The following is an 18641-nucleotide window of genomic DNA, read 5'->3' on the forward strand; positions in this document are numbered from 1 at the left end:
ACTAAGGAAATGTTGAAAAAAGAAAAAAACTGGGGGCATCACGTTTCCTGATTTCAAGCTTTACTACAAAGCTGTGATCACCAAGACAGCATGGTACTGGCATAAAAACAGACATATAGACCAGTGGAACAGAGTAGAGAGCCCAGATATGGACCCTCAACTCTATAGTCAAATAATCTTCGACAAAACAGGAAAAAATATACAGTGGAAAAAAGACAGTCTCTTCAATAAATGGTGCTGGGAAAACTGGACAGCTATATGTAGAAGAATGGGAAAAGTTTTAAAAATTACAATAAGCCAGAGGAAAAAAAATACTCAAGATCTTACAACCCAGGCAGATACAAATGATTTTTCTACATCCACATATGCACAGGCATGAATGTATATATACACACACATAAAATGCAAAATTTGGATCTGCTATAATACACACTGTAATGCAACTTGCTTCTAAATTATTTACATTCATTCTAGGTGTTGGGAAAATTGGACAGCCACATGCAAAAGAATGAAACTGGACCACTTTCTTACACCATATACAAAAATAAACTCAAAATGGATGAAAGACCTAAATGTGAGACAGGAATCCATCAGAATCCTAGAGGAGAACACAGGCAACAACATCTCTGACCTCAGACGCATTAACTACTTGCTAAACACATCTCCAGAGACAACGGAAACAAAAGCAAAATGAACTACTGGGACTTCACCAGGATAAATAGCTTTGCATAGGTCAGGAAACAGTCAACAAAACTAAAAGGCAACCTATGGAACAGGAGAAGATATTTGCAAATGACTTATCAGATAAAGGTCTAGTATTCAAAACCAACAAAGAACTTAACAAATTTAACATCCCCCTCCCACCCCCGCCAAAAAAATCCATCAAGAAATGGACAGAAGAGGGCGCCCGGGTAGTTTAGTTGGTTGGGAGACTGCCTTCGGCTGGGGTCAGGATCCTGGAGTCCCGGGATAGAGTCCTGCCATCAGGCTCCCTGGTCCATGGGGAGTCTGCTTCTCCCTCTGACCTTTTCCCCTCTCATGCTCTCTCTCACTCTCTCTCTCTCAAATAAATAAATAAAATCTTAGGGGGGAAAAAAAAAGGAAATGGACAGAAGACATGAAAAGACATTTCTGCAAAGAAGACATACAAATGGCCAACAGAAACATGATAAAATGCTCAACATCATTCAGCATCAGGGAAATACAAATCAAAACCACTATAAGATACCACCTCACACCAGTCAGAATGGCTAAAATGAACAACACAGGAAAAAACAGATGCTGATGGGGATGCAGAGAAAGAAGAACCCTCTTATCGTGAGCACTGGGTGTTATATGTAAGTGATGAACCACTAAATTCTACTCCTGAAACCTATATTACACTACATGTTAAGTAACTAGAATTTTCTTTTAGAGAGAGAGTGTGTGAACAGTATGGGGGAGGGGCAGAGGAAGAGGTAGAGAGAAAGAATCCCAAAACCTGACACTGGAATCAATCTTAAAACCCCAAGTTCAGAGCAGACACTTAATTGACTGAGCCACCAGGTACCTCAACTAATTAGAATTTAAATAAAAACTAAATAGAATTTAAATAAAAACAGAAAGAAAAAGAAAAAAAGAAAGTTGACTCAATGTTAAAAAAAAATCACAGACCAGTATCTCATGAACATAAATGCAAAAATTCTGAACAAAATTTGAAATCAAATTTAACAATATGATAATAAAATGATATATTAAAACTAAACAGGGTTTGTTATAATAATGCAAGGGTTCATTTAATGTTTTAACATTCAAAAATTCATAAAATTTACCATTTTATGAAACTAAAAAAGAAAGGCACTTAATCATCTCATTAGATATGGAAAAAAATTGACAAAATCCAATATTCATTACTGATAAAAACTCTCATTAATATAGGAATGGAAGAGATCTTTCTCAAACTTATAAAGGGCATCTATAAAAAACCTACAGCTTGTATCATACTTACTTATGAAAAACTAAATGTTTTTTCTCTGAGTTCAGAAAGGAATATTCTTAACTACTTCCATTCAAGACTTAACTAGAGGTAAGAAAATGTAACATCCAAAAGTCAAATATTTTCTATATACTGGTAAGGAACAATCTGAAATTGAAATTTTAAAAAACTCCATCTTCAATAGCATCTAAAAATGAAGAATACTTTGGGATGAATCTGACAAAAGATGTATAAAATCTACACAGTAAAGCATTACTGAGAAAGATTAAAGAAGATTAAAATAAATGCAGGTATACTATACAGAGTTCAGTTAGAAGACTCAATATTTTAAAGATATAAATTCTCCCCAAATTGACCTGTGGTTTCTTTTTTTTTTTTTTTTTTTTTTAATTTTTTATTTTTTATAAACATATATTTTATCCCCAGGGGTACAGGTCTGTGAACCTGTGGTTTCTAATCAGATCAATTCCAGCCAGATAAACCAGCATACTAGAAATTTTTGTAACAACTAATCAGCTGATTCTAAAATTTCTGATTCAATAAAGAGGACTTAGAATGGGCAAAATAACTTTGTCAATGCATGTCTAGTATTGTGCTGATGAAAAGGAAAGACTCAAATCCTGCCAATTGTACAGTGAGCTAGTTCTAATGCATTGGTGAATACATGACAACATCCAGTGAGTTGAAAATACCCACCTTCCACAATTTAGAAATTCCGTTGTCAGATATACACTCTAGAGAAATCTCACATATTTTCCCAGAAGACAGATACAAAGATATTCACTAAAGTGTGTAATGGCAAAATACTGGAATAAATAATACAATGTAATAAAAAACATGATATTTATGTAATGAAATATGATATATATCAATTGGAGGGAATGAACGAAATTTCTCCTTATACAAACGTCAACATGGAGAGATATAAAATGTCTAATCTTTTAGAGGGAAAAAAGTATTTTTCAGGGCTGTTAAATATACCATTTATATAAAACATCAAGGTCATAAAACATGTTTATACATGTTTATGGATGCAAAAATGTATATACAATAATATTAAAATGTGATTTTTCCACTGTAAAATTACCTTTTCTCCCCATTTTGTACTGTGTTCTTTAGAAGCATGTCATCAGACACAGATCATACTCAATACTCAAGGCGAGAAGGGACTGAATACATACTCTTCCTGGAAGGACAGTAGCTATAACATTATCTGGAATTCTACAAGGAAGATTTGTCTCTCTTCTCCATTTATTCATTCAGCCCCCTACTTATATCAGTATGGACTCATGTCCACACTACCTTGGCCAGGTGATCAAAGTAGTAGTTCCATCACAGTAATATGTCATGATACTATCATGTACCCCCCCATATGATAAGAGGAAGAAGGCACTTCATCTTTGCAATATTCTTCCCCAAAAGCCATAACCCCATTCTAACCATGAGAAAAACATAAGACAAACCCAAATTCAAGAATATTACACAAAACATCTGATCAGAATGTCCAAGGTTAAGGAAGGTATAAGAAACTCTCACAAACCAGATGAGACTAAAGAGAAATGACTAAATATAACATATGCTGGATGGGATCCTGGAACAGAAAATGGACTTTAGTGGAAAAACTAGTGAAATGTGAATAAAATGTAGGCTTAATTAATAGCAATTTGCCAATGTTGGTTTCTTAGTCATGACCAATGTACTGTGGTAGTGAAGGATGTTAACAACTGGGAAACTGCATGAGGGGCATACAGGATTTCTGCATTATCTTTGCTACTTTTCTGTAAATATAAAGCCATTCTATTATTAAAAATTTACCTCAAAGAAGTAAGTCATTAAGGATGTCATCAATTGCAGAAATCAAGATGGCATAAGAATCTCAAGGCCACAAGCTTTCTGGTTAACTTTTCAATAAAAGACCAGTCCTAAAACACTCAGTGGCAACTCAGGGGTCTTCTCTCACTCTAGTAGAGAGCTTTTTCTTTCTTTTCTGCTCTCACCTTCACTTAATAAACTTACACTTCATTTCACCCTTTTGTGTCCAGAAATTCATTCTTCAACTCAATGAGACAAGAACCCTGCAATCCTACAACAATATCTTCTGCTCATTTCTTAATTGAATTATCTGGTTTTTTGGGTGTTGAGATTGATAATTTCTTTATAGATTTTTCATACCAACCCTTTATCAGATATGTCATTTGCAAGTATCTTCTCCCATTACATAGGCTGACTTTTAGTTTTCTTGGTTGCTTCCTTTGCTGGACAGAGGTTTTTGTTGTTGTTGTTGTTGCTTTTTAAGATTTTATCTATTTATTTGAGAAAGAGAGAGTGAGACAGAGAGCATGAGAAGGGAGAAGGTCAAAGGGAGAAGCAGATTCCCCATGGAGCCTGGAGCCTGATGTAGGACTCGATCCCAGGACTCTGGGATCATGACCTGAGCTGAAGGCAGTTACTTAACCAACTGAGCCACCCAGGCACCCTGGACCAAAGTTTTTTTATCTTGATGAAGTTCCAATAGTTCATTTTTGCTTTTGTCTTCCTTGCCTCCGGTGATGTGTATAGTAAGAAGTTGCTGCAGTCAAGTCAAAGAGGTTGCTGCCTCTGTTCTCCTACTGAGAGAAGGCACTGCCTCACACTAAGGTCTCTCATCCATTTTGAATTTATTTTTATGTATGTGTAAGAAAGTGGCCCGGTTTCATTCTTCTATATTGCTGTCCCATTTTCCCAACCCCAGATGTTGAAAAGACTGTGATTTCTCCATTGGATATTCTTTCCAGCTCTGTCAAAGATGAATTGGCCACATAGTTGTAGGCCTTTTCTGGGTTTTCGAGTTTTGTTCCATTGATCTGTGTGTCAGTTTTTATGTCAGTATCATATTGTTCTGATGATTACAGCTTTGTAATATAACTTGAAATTCGGAATTTTGGTATCTTCAGCTTTGCTTTTCTTTTTCAAGATTGCTTTAGCTATTCAGAGGCTTTTGTGGTTCCATACAAATTTTAGGATTGTTGAAGACTTATTTATTTGAGAGAGAGAGAGGGAGAGAGAGCACACATGTAAGTTGGTGGAGAGGGGGAGAGGAAAAGAGAATCCTCATGTAGATTCCCTGGTTTGCTGAGCATAGAGCCTGACATGGGTCTCAATCCCAGGACCCCAATATCATGACCTGAGCAGAAATCAAGAGCTGAACACTTAACTGACTGAGCCACTGAAGCACCCCTTAGGATTAATTGTTCTAGCTCTGTGAAAAATGCTGCTGTTATTTTGATAGGGATTACATTAAATGTGTAGATTGCTTTGGGTAATATAGACATTTTAACATTATTTCTTATTCTAATCCAAGAACATGGAATGTTTTTCTCTTTGTATCCTCTTCAATTTCTTTCATACGTGCTCTAGAGCATTCAGAGCACAGTTCTTTTATCTCTTTGGTTAGGTTTATTACTAGGTATCTTAGGGTTTTGGTACCACTGTTTTTTGGTTTTGTTTGCTTTTTTTTTTTTTAACTTTACTTCAATGTTAATATATTTTTTTTAATTTTCAGCATAACAGTATTCCTTGTTTTTGCACCACACCCAGTGCTCCATGTAATCAGTGCCCTCTCTAATACCCACCACCTGGTTCCCCCAACCTCTCACCCCCCCCCTGCCCCTTCAAAACCCTCAGATTGTTTTTCAGAGTCCATAGTCTCTCATGGTTCACCTCCCCTTCCAATTTCCCCCAACTCCCTTCTGCTCTCTAACTCCCCTTGTCCTCCATGCTATTTGTTATGCTCCACAAATAAGTGAAACCATATGATAATTGATTCTCTCTGCTTGATTTATTTCACTCAGCATAATCTCTTCCAGTCCTGTCCATGTTGCTACAAAAGTTGGGAATTCATCCTTTCTTATGTCTGCTATTGTTTTTAAGCAATTTCTATATTCAACATGGGGCTCAAACTCAAAACTCTGAGATCAAGAGTCACATGCTGGGGCGCCTGGGTGGCTTAGTGGGTTAAAGCCTCTGCCTTTGGGTCAGGTCATAATCTCAGGGTCCTGGGATCAAGCCCTGCATTAGGCTCTCTGCTCAGCAGGGAACCTGCTTCCTCCTCTCTCTCTGCCTACTTGTGATCTCTGTCTGTCAAATAAATAAATAGAATCTTTTTTAAAAAAAAGGAGGGGGGGGGACTGTTTCTAAGCCTGAGAGACTGAAGTCTAGAAAAGTCCAGAAAAGACTTTTTGTGAGATCTTTTCACTGCTAACCAGTTGGCCTTCTCTTAGCAGCATCCTGAAATCCCTGGGCACCTTCTCTTTGAGCTTTCAGACAGTGCAAGGTAATCTCAGATCATAAACCATGGACAATTTAAGTAGGTTACAGAGACATGACTAGATTAAAGATTTTAAAGTCATCCTCACTACGACCTCTAATTTATTTATTTATTTATTTTTCGACCTCTGATTTAGATACTGGACTTGCGCTGTGACCCATAAATTCTCTTTGCTCTAGGCCAGTCCTAATCCCCCGCTCTCGAAAAGCACAGGCACCCAAACACAAACCCAAAAGTTTCATAAATAACTTTCCCACCCAATACTCCACTACCCTGGGTATTTAGTACCTGGGTTTAGTTATTTTCTGCGGTTCCACACCCTCATGATTTGCAGGGAAGATCCTGTCTTTTCAGCTCAATGAATTGCTATTCTCACCCTAGTCCCACGACTCATAGGAGCCTCAGCCCATCAGAGGAGCAAGGGGCATACACTGGTCTGTTGGCCTTCATAGAAGATTACCATACATAACAATCTAATACTATTTCTTCAATGACTCCAGTTATGGGGTTTGATTTCAAAATGAAATCCAATTATAGAGGAAGAGATTTTTCCTCTCTCCTGTCCCTCCCAGCATCATTACTCACCTAAGGAAAACTTCTTCCATGGTAGTAATTGAGACACCAAAGCTACTAATGCCCAGCTCTTTCTGCCTGTTTTCCAGATCAGTAAGCAGGTCTTTAAACCTAGAGTAAGGAAAAGAAGAGTAAAAGTTACCACCAAAACAGATTATTTTCAAATTAATATTTCTTGTTCCTAATTAATTTCCTTCAGCAGTGGAGGAAGGAAGGAAGGAAGGAAAAAAGAAAGGGAGAGAGAAAAGTAAAGAAGAGAAAAGAGAGAAGAGAAGAAAGAAAAGAAAAAAGGAAAGAAGGAAAATAAAAGAAATTGTCAAAAAACTAAAACGAAGGGACAGAAAAAGATTCCAATTCAACAACAGTCATATCTGTGCACTTTTCCCTGCATGCTCCAGCCATACTGGCCTTTGTCTAGGCTCTCAAATGTGACTTGTCCTCTTTAATTTCTGGGGTTTTTTTTCCAAAAATTGTTTCTAACCCACCTCCTCTCCTACCTAAATTTTATTCATCATTTGAATATTGGTTTACATGTTGCTCACTTTTCCTCATGATTCTAATATAAGAGCATCTTGCCCTTCCCTAAATAATTTTTATAATTTTGACTCATCAATGATTATTTCACCCATCCATCAAATATTTATATAGTGCCAAATATGTGCTAGAAAATGTTCTGGGTCCAAGAGACACAAAAGTGAACAAAACTAAGTCCCCGATATAACATTTTAGTATAAGTCAATACAATAAACAAATAGATGAATAATATGATGTCAGGCATATCAACTTTCTATTACTATTCAGTCCTGTATCCCTTGCACAATATAGAACTATATAAGTTTTAAAAATTTGGAAATTTTCTTCTTCATTATCTCAGTTAAGATTAAAAAGGACACTGTGAGTCTACATCGAGCAATCATGAAAAGAAAAAAATTACATATAAACATTCTATTTGGATTTGCCTATTCTGAATATGTCATATAAATGGAATTATACAGTATGTGCCCTTTATGTCTTCTTTCACTTGTCTTAATGACTTCAAAGTTCATCCAAGTTGTAGCATGTAGAACATTTCATTCCTTTAATATTTTTTATTCCATTATATGGATATACCATATTTTATTTTACCATACATGAATCAATGGACACTTGGGTAACTTCTACTTTTTGACTATTATTAATAATGCTACTAAAAACTTTTTTGTGGACATAAAATTTCCAAAACTCCTGGGTATATACCAAGATGTGGAATTACTGGATCAAATGGTAACTCAATCTTTTTGAGGAATTCATAAATACTTTTCCAAAGTGGCTACACTATTCTACAAGCTTACCAGCAATGTATAAGGGTTCTGACTTCTCCATATCCAAACTCAAACTTGTATTTTCTTTAAGAAAATATTATCCCATCTACTGGATGTGCAGCAGTATCTCACTGTGGTTATTATTTTCTGCTTTTATAATACTAATGATATTGAGCAGCAACTCATGTGTCTTGATCATTTATACATATTTTTTGAAAAACATCTATTCAAATTCTTTGCCCATTTCTAAATTAAATGAATTGCCTTTTTAAAAAAAATTATTTTTTTTTTCAGCGTAACAGCATTCATTGTTTTTTGCACCAGACCCAGTGCTCCATGCAATCTGTGCCCTCTCCAATACCCACCACCTGGTTCCCCCAACCTCCCTCCCTCCGCCCCTTCAAAACCCTCAGATTGTTTTTCAGAGTCCATAGTCTCTCATGGTTCACCTCCCCCTCCAATTCCCCCTAACTCCCTTCTCCTAACTCCCCATGACCACCATGCTATTTGTTATGCTCCACCAATAAGTGAAACCATATGATAATTGACTCTCTCTGCTTGACTTATTTCACTCAGCATAATCTCCTCCAATCCCGTCCACGTTGCTACAAAAGTTGGGTGTTCATCCTTTCTGAAGTGTTGGAGGGGATGTGGAGAAAGGGGAACCCTCTTACACTGTTGGTGGGAATGACTGGTCTTTTAAGAGTAAGGTGAAAAGATATTTTATATATTCTGTGTACTAGTCATTTATCAGATATATGTAATTTACAATTTTCCCCCATTATTTGGGCTGTCTTTTTCTTAATAGTGTACTTGAGGTGAAACGTTTTAATTTTTCATGAAATCAATTTATCTGTTCCTATTTCTTGGTTGCTTATACTTTTCATAGTATCTAAGAAAAATTGCCTAATCCAAGGTCACTAAGATTTATGCCTGTATATTTTTCCTAAAAGCTCCACTCTTATTTAGGCCTTTGCTCCATTTGACCTTTTTAAAAAGATTTTATTTATTTATTTGACAGACAGAGATCACAAGTAGGGAGAGGCAGGCAGAGAGAGAGGGGGAAGCTGGCTCCCTGCCGAGCAGAGAGTCCGATGTGGGACTCGATCCCAGGACCCTGAGATCATGACCTGAGCAGAAGGCAGAGGCTTTAACCCACTGAGCCACCCAGGTGCCCCAACCTAATTTTTTGTTTATGGTGTGAGAGTAAGGATCCAGCTTTATTCTTTTGCATGTGAATACCCAATGTTCTGACATCGTTTGCTAAAAAGACTATTATTTCCTCAACGGAACTATTTCTGGGTGATTGAGAAAATCAATTTTATGTAATACAGTTATCTTGAATTCTGATTTACTTCATTTCTGTGCATGTCTATCCTTATTCTAGTACCACATAGTTTGATTTCTATAGTTTCATTGTAAGTTTTGAAATCAAGAAATATGAATCCTCAAACTTTCCTCTTTTTCAAGATTGTTTGGTTATTTAGCAACCCTTCCATTTCATATTACTTTTAGGATCAGCCTGTTAATTTCTGCAAAAAAAAAAAAATGGCAGTTGGAATTTTTTACTTTTTAAAGACTTTTTATTTTGGAGTAATTTTACGGAAGAGTTGGTGAAGATATTAAGGAAAATTCCTATATACCCTTCATCCAGATTTCTCTAACATTAACATATTTCACCTACTAAAATAAGAAATTAACAGTGGTTCAATAAGCCAAGCAGAGAAAGTCAATTATCATATGGTTTCACTTACTTATGGATTATAAGGAACAACATGGAGGACATTAGGAGAAGGAAAGGAAAGGTGAATTGGGGGAAATAGGAGGGAGAAATGAAATATGAATGAGAGTCTGTGGACTCTGAGAAACAAACTGAGGGTTTTGGGAGGGGGATGGATGAGCCTGGTGGTGGGTATTAAGGAGGGCACATATTGCATGGAGCACTGGGTGTGGTGCATAAACAGTGAATCTCGGAACACTGAAAAAAATAAAATTAAATTAAGATGTTAAAAAAATGTCAAGGTCATGAAACAAAAGAAAGAACAACTGTCAAAGAATGTAGGAGAATAAGAAGACATGATAACTAAATACAGTTAGAATCCTAGGTTGTATCTTGAAACAGTTGGAATTTTTTATAGGCATCATGTTGATTATGTAGGGAGTACTGCCATCTTAATATCAATCCATGAATACAGGATGTCATTCCATTTCCTTGGGTCTTCTTTAACTTCTTTCAATGATCTTTTATAGTTTTCAAAAAGTTGTATGCCATACAGTTCTTTTGTTAAATTTTTGCTATTTTATTATTTCTATAGTCTTGTATATGGAATTACTTTCTTAATTTCATTTTCGGACTGCTCACTGCTAGTATATAGAGAATATAAGTAATAATATAGATAGTTTCACTCCTCTTTCTGATTTGGATTCCTTTTACTTATCTTTCATCTCTAGTTGCCTGCTGGTACAAGGTTTTATACAAATGGTAAAAGATGACTTAGTTTGTTCCTTATCCTACAGGGAAAGCTTTTATCCTTTCACCACTAATTATGATGCTAGTTGTGGGTTTTTCACAGATGCCTGTTAACAAGCTGAGAAACTTGCTTTCTATTCCTAATTTGTTGAGGGTTGGTTTTTTTTGTTGTTGTTGTTTGTTTTTTTGTCATGAATGGCTCTGGATTGTGTCAAAGATACTTCATTTTTTGAGATCATCATGTTTGTTCTTTATTCTATTAATGTGGTATTCTACATTGATAATTTTTGCATGCGGACCAACCTTGTACTCCTGAGACAAATCTGACTAGGTCGAGGTATATAATCCTTTTTAAATGCTTGTGGTTTGGTTTTGCTAGTATTTTGTGTTAGGGTTGAATTGTTTTTGTTTTTGTTTTGGCTTTTTTGCCTCAATATTCTAAAAGTGATTTTCTATAGTTTTCTTTTTCTAGTTTTATTATATGGTTATACTGGCCGCATAAAATGGAACTAGTTCCTTCTTCTATTATGGAACAGTTTGCAAAAGACTGTATTCATCTTTACTTAAACATTTGGTAGAACTCACCACTGAAGCCACCTGACCCTTGTCGTTTCACTATGAAAGATTCGGATTCCTAATTCAATCTCAACTTGCTAGAGGTCTAATCAGATTTTTTTTTCTTGAGTCTTTTTTTAATACTTTATTTTTAAAATAGTTTTAGGTTTACAATAAAATTGAAAGAAAGGTACAGAGATTTCCTATATACCCCTGCTCCAGCAAACATAGCCACCCCCACTACCACCATCACTCACCAGAATATTACGGGTTTTTTTTTTTTTTCACCAAAAATGAGCTTTCATTGACATATCATACTCACCTAACATCCACAGTTTACTCAAAGTGCTATATATTCAAAAGTCTGGACATTACAGAGTATTATTACAGAGTATTTTCACTGCCCTAAATATCTGTGCCTACTTATCTCACCCCACCTACACCCTTGGCAACCACTCATCTTTTCATTGTCTCCATAGTTTTGCCTTTTCCAGAATGTTGAGAGTTGAAATCATCCGGTATGTAGCCTTTTCAGATTGGCTTCTTTCACTTAATAATATGCATTTAAGGTCCCCATATCTCCTCACAGTTTGATACCTCATTTCTGTGAAACGCTGGATAATATTTCATTGTCAGGATGAATGTTCATCCATTCACTTACTGAGGACATCTTGCTTGCTTCCCAAGTCTTGGCAATTATGAATAAAGTTGTTATAAGTATCTATGTGTAGGGTTTTGTGTGTATGTAAGTTTTTAACTACTTTGGATATATACCAAGGCATGTTATTGCTGAATCAAATGGCAAAAGTATGTTTAGTTTTGTAGGAAACCACCAAATTGTCTTCCAAAGTGGTTGTGCCATTTTACATTCTGAGAAGTCCTTGTCAAATCCACAGCCTTGTCAGTATTTGGTGTTGTCAGTGCTCCAGATTTAGGTCATCCTAATCAGTGTGTAGTGGTATCTAATTATTGTTTTAATTTGGATTTACCTGATACGAGGTAAGCATCTTTTCATATGTTTATCTGCCACTCATATGTCTTCTTTGGTGAGGTGTCTGTTAAAATCTTTGGCTCATTTTTAGGAGTGCATGAGTGGCTCAGTCAGTTAAGCATCAGACTTTTGGTTTTGGCTCAAGTTGTTATCTCATGGGTCAATAGACTGAGCCCCATGTTGGGCTCTGCACTCAGTGCATAGTCTGCTTGGGATTCTCTGTTTACCTCTCCCTCTGCCTTTCGCCCTCGCATACTCTTTTTCTCTCTCTCTAAAACAAATAAATAAGTCTTTTAAAATTGAGTTGTATGTCTTCTTATTGTTGTGTTCTAAGAGTTCTTTGAATATTTTGGATAACAGTCCTTTATCACATGTGTCTTCTACAAATATTTCTCCCAATCTGTGGCTTGATTTCTAATTCTCTGGATATTGCCCATCACAGGCAATTTTTCATTTTAATAAAGCCCAGCTTTTCAATGATTTCTTTCAGAGATCCTGCTGCTGGTGTTGTATCTAAAAACTCATTACCATACCAAAGGGCATCTAGGTTTTCTCCTAGATCTCCAGCAGTTTTTATTTTATTTATTTGAGAGAGAAAGAGAGAGCGAGCGAGCATGAGAGGGGAGAAGGTCAGAGGGAGAGGCAGATTCCCTGTAGAGCTGAGAGCCCAATGCAGGACTTGATCCTTGGACTCCGGGATCATGACCTGAGCCGAAGGCAGTGGTTTAACCAACTGAGACACTCAGGTGCCCCATCTTCTAGCAGTTTTATAGGTTTTCATTTTACATTTAGACCTATGATCCATTTTGAGTTACTTTTGTGAAGGGTGTAAGATACGTGTCTTATTCACTTTTTTGCGTATGGATGTCCAGTGGTTCTAGTACCATTTGTTGAAGATACTATCTTTTTTCCACTGTATTGCCTTTGCTTTTTTGACAAAGATCAGTTGCCTATACTGATGTTGGTCTATTTCTGGACATGTTGCTTCTGTTCCATTGATCTATTTTTCTATTCTCTCACTAATATCATACTGTCATGATTATGGCAGATTTATAACAAGTCTTGAAACTGGTGAGTGTCAGTCCTCCAACTGTTCTCCTTCAATACTGTGTTGCCTGCCTTTTACCTCTCCATAAACTTTAGAATCAATTTGTTGATATCCATCAAATAATTTATTGAGATTTTGATTAAGATTGCATTGAATCAAGGAGTGAATGTGTGGCTCAGTCAGTTGAGGGTCTGACTCTTGATCTCAGCTCAGAATTTGATCTTAGGTTTGTGAGTCTGAGCTCCATGCTGGGCATGGAGCATACTTAAAAAGAAAAAAAAAAAAAAGGACTGCACTGAAATATAGAGCGAACTGGGAAAAACAGATATCTGACAATATTGACAATAATCTGACATTTCTACATAAACATAAAATATCTTGTTTTTTAGTTTTTTTTATTTCATTCATCCAAGTTTGATAGTTTTCCTCATTTAGAGCTTGCATATATTTGGTAGACTTATACCTAAGCATTTCATTTTTGGAGGTGCTAAATTTAGAAGTGTGTTTATAATTTCAAATTACACTTATTCATTGCTAATATATAGGAAAGTGACTTACTTTTGCATATTAACTTTGTATACTGAATCTTTGCTTTAATCACTTATTAATTCCAGAAGTTTGGGGGGTTTTTTTTGGTCAATTCTTTCAGACATTTTGTATAAGATGATCATATCATCTGTAAACAAAGGCAGTTTTATTTCTTCTTTCCCAATCTACATACATTTCCTTGTCTTTTCTTATCACATTATCTAGGACTTTCAGCATGATGTTGAGAGAGGTGGTGAGAGAGGACTTCCTTGCTTTGTTCCTGCTATTAATGGGAAAGCTTCAAGTTTCTCACCGTTGAGCATGATGTTAGCTACAGGCTTTTTGTAGATATTCCTTATCCAGTTGAAGAAGTTCCCCTCTACTTTTCTTTTGAGAATGCAAACAAGCTTGCTTTAAAGGAATATGAAGCTAGTAATTACATCTTGCAAGAAGATGAAGTTGGCCTGGTCCTGGAAGTTTATGATAAGTTTCCTCTTCCCTTAGTTTCTGTTTTTTGTTGTTTGCCTTGCTTTGGCAATGGCACAGTCCCAATTTCCATATGAAACTTCTGATGTAGAGCTGTGCACCATCATTCACACTATAAGACCCTAATATGTAGACAGAACCAAAAGGTCTAACAGCACTGTACAGTGTATATGTATGTATATACATAGCCACTCTATCTGCAAGACATTGTAATGGAAAGTTATGGCCAAAATTAGATCTAAAGTTGGAAGCTGCTTCTCTTGCAATGTCTGCTAAGGAATAAGCATCTGCCAACAAATCTGCCAGTGTCATTCCAAAAGCCGACCAACATTAAAAAGTCATTCATTGGAACCCTTTTTGTATAGCTGAGAAAGAACTAGCTTTTCTACCCCAAAGATGACACCATCTTTACATCTGATTCCAATAGCTATACTACTATTCACAGCCTTAATAGCATATACAACTTGAAAAACTCTTCCATCAGGACAGAATGTAGAGGCTTACAATTTATACCCTGCCCCAACTGAGCTCACTGTGCTGAAACTTCTGGGGCTTCAAAGCCCACTGAAGCCAAAGACTAGTAATAGGCTCTCTCACTGGGTGCCCTAGAAAGTAAACTAACTATTACTTGTCAAGTGGCAACGAGAAATAATCTGCCTGCCAAGCCCAAGAAAACCTGAAAAGCAATAGTTATTTCTGGTACCCCAAAATCACTTATCTGAGATTTTTCTGGATCCGTACCTGTGTGTGTACTTTTTGGGTAAGATAAATGATAATTCAGCTGCAACATCACTCTCCAATCTGGCCTCAGGTATATGTTGATCAATCACTTCAATAATTTCTTCAACATTACAGTGAGGTTCCTTCACCACAATTATGTGGTATCCCACACCTGAAAACAACCATTTAAAAATCAAAATTTTGGGGCGCCTGGGTGACTCAGTGGTTTGGGCTGCTGCATTCGGCTCGGGTCATGATCTCAGGGTCCTGGGATCGAGCCCCGCATCGGGCTCTCTGCTCGGCAGGAAGCCTGCTTCCTTCTCTCTCTCTCTGCCTGCCTCTCTGCCTACTTGTGATCTCTGTCTGTCAAATAAATAAAATCTTTAAAATAAATAAATAAATAAATAAAAATCAAAAATTTAAAAAGGTAACCTTCCAAATTAAACACACCTCCATAAAAAACAGGCTCTTGCCTGTTAAAAATATCATTTTTTAAAGAGGAATCATGTTTGTGCTTAAGAGCAAATGGATTTCAAATTACCTTCAATCCATTCCTCTTAGTGAGTCCCTGACTCTTTAACCTTTGGGTATATAGGTTTTTTTACTCTGACCACAATTTAAACTTGTTAAAGTTTTATTGTTATATATCTTTTATATTTGGATTTTCTTCCTTCCATCATTCTTTAAATACTTAATGCTTACTCACTACTTTTCAGACATGTCAAAGTTCCAGACACATGTCATTCATGTTAATGAACGAAAACTATAAAATTTTACCTTACTGTACTAGGAAGTCTTCACTTTGTCATATGAAAACAGGCTATATGGGCTTCTAATACCAAGTATGCCTGATACCTTTGGGATTTTATACACATGCTCATGTTCATGTGCACACATGTGTGTATATACACACATTCATTTTTCTGGTCTTGTTGCTCTTATTATTTTATAATTCATCACATTAAGGTGGCTTACTGTTAAATCCTAGAATGGAGCTTTGAAATCCACTATTTCTAACAACTTCTTATATATACATGTGTACATCTAATGAAAACCACTCTTGTTTTTTTTTTTTCAATGTCCTTCCATTTTCTATCCCTAACCATCACACTTAATTTCTTATTGATCCTCCCAAAAAACCTTACGAACCAGGCTGACTTACTCATTGTTCTAGGGGTAATATAGTCACTTGCTTTCATTTACTTATCCAACTTCCTTAAAAATCACGTTCTTTTCTCCATTGCCTTTAAAGAGCCTCCAACTAAAGACATTCTATGGATAATCAATATACTTGAGTAACACTTTTGTGTCTATAACTAACCTACTATGGGAATATCAATCTCTATATCCTCGTCTGTTAGTACAAAAGCATTCAACAATATGAGTCCCTCTCCTTCTGACATTCACCAAACTGACTATTTAAACCCAACATCCTCTTGCATGGGAAGCAGTAGCAGATGAGAGTACAAAGCATGGGTTTTGGTGCCAGAGGGACCCATAGGTCCACTTACTCACATGGTTTGAATACATTACCTAGTAAAAGCTCCAGTGTTCTGCTTCATAAAAATGGTGATTTCATAAAGATTAGATGAGATAATGTGTGTAAATATGAATATAATAACTTACCTATAATATATATGATTGGATGAATGAATTCAAATACTGAATTCATGATTAAAGGAACACCATGTTTAACTATTCTCATGTTTCCTCCCAATTTTGAAGCACTCACTGCTTTGAGCCATGTAATTTCAGAACAAGTTATGTAGGTTTTTATATTGTTCATTTTCATTTTACTAGTTTCACTGACTAACCAGACTGTATTTATCAAAGTCAAGATAATTTTATTCCATTGTTCATTTTCTGTTCAGTAAATTCTTATTGATCAACTGCCACATCTCAGGAATATTATTCATGAAAATAAACTTGAAAGTATTTAACTCATTATACTGGGAGTTTGATATTGATTTGATTGGAAAGGGTAAGAAATATCTAGTCACTGATTTTTTCCTCTCCAAGCCATGAATATATGTACCAAATCCTTCAGAAGAATTACCTTACTCCTGCAACAAATTAACATTTCAGTAGAAGCTATATGAAAGAAATAAACATGACCTTTGTGGGGTCAAAAAAGAATATTTTCCAAGTTAGAATATACTTGTTAAGTAATAATGGGAAGTAATCAACTAGATAGGAACTGTCTAAATTACAAAGAGTTGATTTAAATAGTTTAGATCTAACATAAGACACAGGAAGCTTTTGAAGACCTGTGTAGAGCGACAAAAAATTGTAATAATCATGTTAGAATAATATAATTAAGCCATTAGTAACCAAACAATGATCAGAGAGAGAGACCGTATATTCTTTTCAGGAAAATTGAAGAGCCACAACACTGAAGGGATCCCTTGACCATGATGGCTATACGGTCACCCAGGACATCAGCTTCATCCATGTGATGGGTGGTGAGTAAGATGGTACGATCATATCTATACTGCTCAAGGACACTCCAGGTGAATCTTCTCGAAACTGGGTCCATGCCAGATGTTGGCTCATCAAGTATCACCACCTGAAGACCAAAAGAACAATTCATGATCCATGCTGTGTCTCTTATGGGATAACTTACTGTTTGTGGGGTGCCTATGTAAGTTAAGATACAAAAGCTATACTACATTATATTAAGAACTCTGCAAAATTAATAATAATCTCAAAACCCATAATCACATTACACCACCAGGTCAATAATGGGAACCCCCTCTGCTTATCTTTCAGAAGTTCCTTTTAGAAAGTTAGATTCATATCAGCTCTTAGGTTTGTGTCAGGTGAGTTTCATTTATCAGCTGGAGCAGGGACTCATGTTAACCATTCTTTACCTTGGAGCCTCCTATAAGTGCTATAATGATAGAGAGTTTGCGCTTCATTCCTCCACTCAGTGACTGTGCAAGTGCATCACGCTTTTCCAGCAGATCAAAAGAAGTCAGCACGTTATTAACTTCTGTGGCACGTATCTCTGGAGGTACTCCTTTTATCTAGAAAGAGAGGACCAGAGTTTACAAGGTGCTTCCAACTTTATGCTTAAAAAAATTCTTATATCATAACTTCTCTTACACAGTTATCTATATATAAGACAATTCTTTATCCTTTTGTTTTTTCCTTTATGGTAAAAGAACAATGCCAAAAACGCTTCCACTAAATTAGGGTAAGGATGTTGATCCTTGGTCACACTGCCTGAAGCATATGAAGAGTGGAGGAAAAGAACATCACTCTGACTCACCACACAGTAGAAATAGAGATGTTCTGATACTGTCAATTCTGAAAACAATATGTCATCCTGGGGGCAAAAGCCCAAGTAATTCCTGATGTGAACCATGTCTTTTGAGATATCATATCCACTAATATACACCTTTCCACTTGTAGGAAGAGTTAAACCTGGAATTAAGCAGAAGACATCACAGAAGCTTAGCTTCTGTGAGAGAACCTGACAACTGTCCATTAGCACCTAAACTTCAGTCTACTCTAGGATTACTAAAAAAAAGTTATCAGAGTCTTCTACAGAAGAAACAGTCTGGTAAATACAAATTTGTTAAATAAAATTTTTTTAAATAAATTTTTTAAAAATTTATTTATTCTCAGAAAAATAATATTCATTATTTTTTCACCACACCCAGTGCTCTATGCAATCCGTGCCCTC

The 18641-nt window shown here is 36.1% G+C and overlaps 1 protein-coding gene and 1 pseudogene across 1 annotated transcript in view; both read right to left on the bottom strand.

Annotated features, from left to right (window-relative positions):
* LOC132027307 (phospholipid-transporting ATPase ABCA3-like) overlaps window positions 1-18641 on the bottom strand; it is a 139502-nt gene that overhangs the window by 49553 nt on the left and 71308 nt on the right. Inside the window, exons 12-16 of the mRNA XM_059416059.1 lie at window positions 18225-18379; window positions 17824-17979; window positions 17309-17519; window positions 14975-15125; window positions 6867-6965 (exon numbers count right to left, since the gene is read on the bottom strand). Of these exons, the coding sequence (XP_059272042.1) occupies window positions 6867-6965; window positions 14975-15125; window positions 17309-17519; window positions 17824-17979; window positions 18225-18379 (772 nt within the window). The remainder of the gene's footprint in view (window positions 1-6866; window positions 6966-14974; window positions 15126-17308; window positions 17520-17823; window positions 17980-18224; window positions 18380-18641) is intronic.
* LOC132027265 (proteasome subunit alpha type-3-like) lies at window positions 9673-14775 on the bottom strand (annotated as a pseudogene).

This window comes from Mustela nigripes, chromosome 11, assembly GCF_022355385.1.
Source record: "Mustela nigripes isolate SB6536 chromosome 11, MUSNIG.SB6536, whole genome shotgun sequence".
Lineage (NCBI taxonomy): Eukaryota > Metazoa > Chordata > Mammalia > Carnivora > Mustelidae > Mustela > Mustela nigripes.